This window comes from Lactuca saligna, chromosome 9 (assembly GCF_052625555.1).
Source record: "Lactuca saligna cultivar CGN05327 chromosome 9, ASM5262555v1, whole genome shotgun sequence".
NCBI lineage: Eukaryota > Viridiplantae > Streptophyta > Magnoliopsida > Asterales > Asteraceae > Lactuca > Lactuca saligna.
The window spans coordinates 96,475,429-96,480,770 of NC_136425.1; the positions used below are offsets into that span (position 1 = coordinate 96,475,429).

Sequence of the window (5,342 nt, forward strand, 5' to 3'; positions counted from 1 at the left end):
AAGATAAAATTTTGAACATCAACGAATTATTAAAATAATACAACACATATAAGTGAAGACTTTATTGAATAATTATGTAATTAAACCGAAAATATAAAAAAAAAATCATTAACGAAATATTCTAAAAAAGTTTTACAAATCATAAATTTCCAAATACTTTTTTGAATACAACATTAGATGTCTTATTGATAGGGTTTCCTTTGTTGTCTAAAATTAATATTTTCAATCCGTCTCTGCTTTTAACTCTAGACAATGCAACATAGAACTATCCACGAGTAAACACTGGTTGTCTCAAAAACAAACCAACCTTGGATAGCGATTGTCCTTGACTTTTGTTTATTGTCATCGCAAAACATACAGCAAATGGAAACTATCTTCGCTGAAAGGTGAAAAGAATCCTTTTATCCGACGGGGTCAGTGACATTCTTGGTATAAACGTACGTTTTCCTATATTACTTCCAGAAATTATCTCTGCTTCTATAACACGGTTACCCAATGCTATAACTTGCAGCCTTGTTCCATTACACAAACCGTATTTTTGGTCAATATTCCTCAATAACATAACCGAAACACCGACTTTTAATACCAATTTATGAATTGGAAAACCTGAAGGTCTAAGGCCATTTAGAACATCAGGAGAGTATAAAGATTCGTCAAAGTCATCGTGTACAAAATCCGATTGACAAAGACTGTCTGAACTTAAGTATGCTTTTTCATCTCCAGGAAATAATGATAACAAACAATTGTTTATTTCTTGAACAACTTCATTTTTCGGTGCAAGGATTGCTCTTTCTTGAAAAAACATCGGATTATTGGCATTTTCAACAATTGAAGGATAGACAAATGTAATTAATGAACCAATAGGATCTAATGAACCTATAATGATAATATCGTCTGGTATATCAATAATTGCATAGGTGTCGTTTAAGCCACCAACCTTTCCTTCACCTATATTCAAAATCCATTTTGCAAATGTGGCTATTTCTTCAATACTAGATGTTTGAAGATTTAACCTCATGTTTTTTTGTTAATCTTAAGACCTTGCAATTTGACCAAATATAGGAGGAACTTATTGAAGCATTGACAATGTCTTGTCTACTTCCATTAGGAACAATAGGTAGAATTTGTCTGAAATCGCCTCCAAAAACAATTGCTTTTCCTCCAAATGGCAATTTTGAGTTGCTACGAAGATGCCAACCCAATATATCCTTCAAAGATTTATCCAAAAATTCAAAAGCATGCTTATGAATCGTGGGTGCCTTGTCCAATATAATCAATGATATTTTTTTTAACAATTATGCAACATCACTTTCCGGCGTTATAGAACAAAATGAATTCTCAGTAAGATTTAAAGGGATTATAAATCGAGAGTGCGTTGTCCTACCTCCTGTCAATATTAAGCAAGCAATACCACTTAAAGCAACATTTAACATGATTTCACACTGCGATCTTAAAGCTGCGGATACTGTTTTCTAGAGAAATCATTTCCCTGTACCTCTGTAACCATAAACAAAAAAGACACCTCCTTTCTTTTGTTTAACATTTGTGATAATATCGTCGAAAACACCTCTTCGTTCATCTGTTAATGAACCAAGTAGCTGATAAAACTCTTGCAATAGAGTCGTCCTGTCAAAATCTAGCTACTCAGTAATCAATTGATTATTTGAAGAAGATACAGACTCATTATCAGGGTAAGGCATTCCATCAAAATCTTTGAGGGTTGAATTATTCTGGACTAAAATTTTTTCAATCTCATAAAGTGTCAAGTTCTTAACTTGATCCTCAGAAAGTGATAAACCTGTAAAAATTTGCAAGTTATTTTTTTTAGATATATAAGCATATAAAATTCAAACTTACTGTTAATATATATAAAATCATATAACAATTTTTATTGCATAAATATAATATATTATGTAAGAATTAATAAGTAAAACATTAATTTAAATAGTGAAAATTAACATATTACCTGGTGTCATTAATCTTAGTTGTTGATTGTAGAGAATTCCATCTGATAAGTATTGCCAAGTATTTTCCCAGACAAAGTATGGTCTAGACAAACTAGTCGACTTAAGCATAGTTACAAATAGATAACACAAATAATATCCAAAACCTGAATGACTAGCTTCCTCAATTGCATCAATATATTCTTTATCATCTTCCAAAAGTCCAAGAGCATAACATGCCTCTCTAAAAGTAGCCCACACATGCCCATTAACTGTACAAATGTCAGCAAAACATTTCGGACCTTTGACTTTATTTAAAAGGATTCTCAAATAATATACTTCGCCAAGATTAGGAGAGACAGTGTGAATTCGACCGATAGAAAATCCTTTTTCTCTTGGCTTCCAATAACGATCCTTTAATTTCCAAACAAACTTGGTAGGAAATTCAACATAAGAAAGTTTGTGTGCTTCCTTATTATGTTCATTACACTCCATCTAAGCTAAGAACTGTCACGCACCGAAACCGATGGCGGAAACGCTCCGGGTTGGAGGACGTCATGTAAGTATCACAACCAATGTACATAGTAAGCATAGTAAACACAACCATTACATTACATAGAAGTATTTACATTTGTTTGAAAGTAAAGTTACACATGATTATAGATATATACATCCAAAATGAACAAAAGTAAAGATGAGACTACTAATATGCACTATCTTCTCCAAAAGATCGCGAGATACATGTCTAATGTTGACTTGAGAATACAAGCACTTTTAAAAATATCAGCATAAATCTAGTTAGTTCATAAGCGTTTTGTTTCTGTAAAAGAACAAGTTTCCTATGGTTTTCTGAAAAAGTTGTTATCCAAGAAAATCCCATATTTTCTTATAAAAATAGTTTGGTTATCCGTTTGCTACAGAATCTGGTTAAGAACAATTCAGTTATCCCAGGAGAAACCGTTATTTTCCTTAAAATTTTGTAGTTGGTTATCGATTCGGAATGCAGTGTACAAGTATATACCATACTTGCAGTGTTAAGATAAGTATTCTAAAAACCAGGTTATCCGTGAAAAGTACATTAGTTTTAACAAGTGTATAAAACTAATAAGTAAGTAGAAAAGTTTTCATAATCTAAGTTGCGAGTTCCATAATCATACATTAGACTAGATAAGGCTCGTACTAGGCCAATATCGTTGTTATGACTTTTGTCACCCGTAGACCTGTCAGTCCGACTGTAGCTAGCAGCCAGGTGCGGGGTAGTTAAGCCCGTATAGATCTATAGACTCAAGTCACGTTCTCCCTCCAGGAGATTCTGGTTACAGGGGTAGTCCTACACTCTCGTGTCCGAGGGAGTGTTACCAAAGACGTGTCTCCAATCCTGTTGTTTAGTCCTCCACTCTCGTATCCGGGGGAGTGTTACTGAGGACGTTAGAAAATCTTGTTGGTTAGTCCTCCACTCTCATATCCAGGGGAGTGTTACTGAGCACGTTAGAAAATCCTGTTCATTAGTCCTTCACTCTCGTATATAGGGGAAGTGTTACGAAGCATGTATCAAAACTTCTGAAGTTGATGCTTTCAACAGTAATAATATGGAAAATCATTTGTGAAATATAAAATATATCATCTTATAACGAGTTTCACAAATAGTTTGAAAACTAACTTTGCAAGTTAAACGGTTGGTTAATATGGTTTCCAGTGTTAAAAGCATACGGAATATGAAACATTTCATAAGAAATCATATGTTTGAGTACAAGATATTCTTGTACCTTTTCTTATATTCCCCCCTGAAAACATTGAAAACAGGGAAAAAGTGTAGGGGTATGAACTCACCAGACGAGGAATGTGTCGGTTTTGGATGCTAAGTGTCAGTTTGGGGCTTGTATACATGTGAGGTTCCTATGTAATATGAATAGATACATAATTGAATCTAATTAGAATTTGAATTACTAATTAGATAAGAATATACACTCCGAGGCGCGAAAACACTTCAATTCAAGTGTTAGGAATGATCCGAGTAGCATCTAAGGAGGTGTGAGGCCTAGATATGGAGTTTGCTCTTCAAGAGTAAACTCCTAGGGGAGATTACGGCCCATAGACCATATCCCCATGAGTTTATGGCCGTAAACTCATAGGTGGTGTGCTCTTGGATGCTTAATGGTCTTATAACACTAGTGGAGTCAGGTTAGGTTCAGTTCTAAGGCATTGGAAGGGGTTAAACAATCAAAGGGAACATTTTAAGGAGTCTACGACTGTAAACTAGGAGTTTACGGCCATAAACTCTCATATACACTTTCTTATTGTGTTTTGGTGATTCTAGTTTATGCATAAGTGGTTCTAGTCTAAAGTACATGCCATGGAAGGAAGTTAGGGCACCATTTGACCACTTTATAGGAGTTTACAGCCTAGGAACCATTCTGTGGGGGATTTATGGCCATAATCTCCTAAGGAGGTGGTTTCTCTCATGTTTAAGGTCCCTAACACAATGGTGGTTGATTCTAGACATTTTTCCAAGGCATAGGAGGTGTTTAGGGGGTATTTTAACACCTTAAAAGGTGTTTACGGCCTTAGAAGGGGTGTTTATGGTCCAAGAATACTCTTAGGCCGTAAACTCATGTTTACTCCCCAAATGTTAAGATTTTGGTGCTCTAAGTCCATTCATGTAAGCCCCTAAGTTATATCTAAGCTCCAGAAGTGGTTTGGAAGGGTTTTGGGGCTCCAAAACCCCATTTAAGGGTGTTTAGTGTTTGGGATTGTTCTTGGGCCGTAACCACAAGTTTTTGGCCCTTTTGGATGATTTAGACACGGATTTGAAAGCTAAACATGCTACACTATCAGCTAGGATGGATTACTTACCAATTTGGAGCTTGACATGGGTGATTTTGGATCAAAACTTGGATTTTTAGAGAGAGAGTAGTGAGAGAGAGTGAAAAAGCTTCAAATGAGGTCCTCTCAACTTTATATATGGTTTGAGTTTAAGACCAGTGGAAATCTACCCGATACTGACGTAAAACGAGGATTTTGGTCGTACCCGATTTAGTTGTCGTAACCCGACGTGGTCGAAACTAAAAATTTTCCAAATAAACATTGAGGGTGTTTTCACATGTTTCTAATTTATTTGAACACTCATGAATACATAATAAAAGTCTCAATTTAATTAACATAATCCAAAAGTTAACAGAAAAATTTAAATACGAACGGTTTTATTGACAGAAACGGGACACAGTGACGGAAAGTTTTCGGATTGTCACATTATCCCCCCGTTAGAGGGAATTTCGTCCCGAAATTTAGACATGGATTTGGAAAAAGATGTGGATATTTCTGTTTCATCGAGTCTTTGTGCTCCCAAGTGAATTTGGGTCCCCGCTTGGCATTCCAGTGAACCTTCACTATCGGGATGCG

At 35.3% G+C, this 5,342-nt stretch overlaps 1 protein-coding gene across 1 annotated transcript; it reads right to left on the bottom strand.

Moving 5' to 3' along the window:
- Positions 1–370: 370 nt before the first annotated feature.
- LOC145016593 (uncharacterized) lies at positions 371–2,438 on the bottom strand. The gene is made up of 6 exons (XM_078974859.1): positions 1,967–2,438; positions 1,677–1,798; positions 1,496–1,579; positions 1,385–1,387; positions 1,054–1,259; positions 371–992 (listed from the first exon to the last, which is right to left on the bottom strand). Exons 1-6 carry the CDS (start codon positions 2,436–2,438, stop codon positions 371–373), a joined length of 1,509 nt encoding a protein of 502 aa, XP_078830985.1.
- Between the last annotated feature and the right edge of the window lie 2,904 nt (positions 2,439–5,342).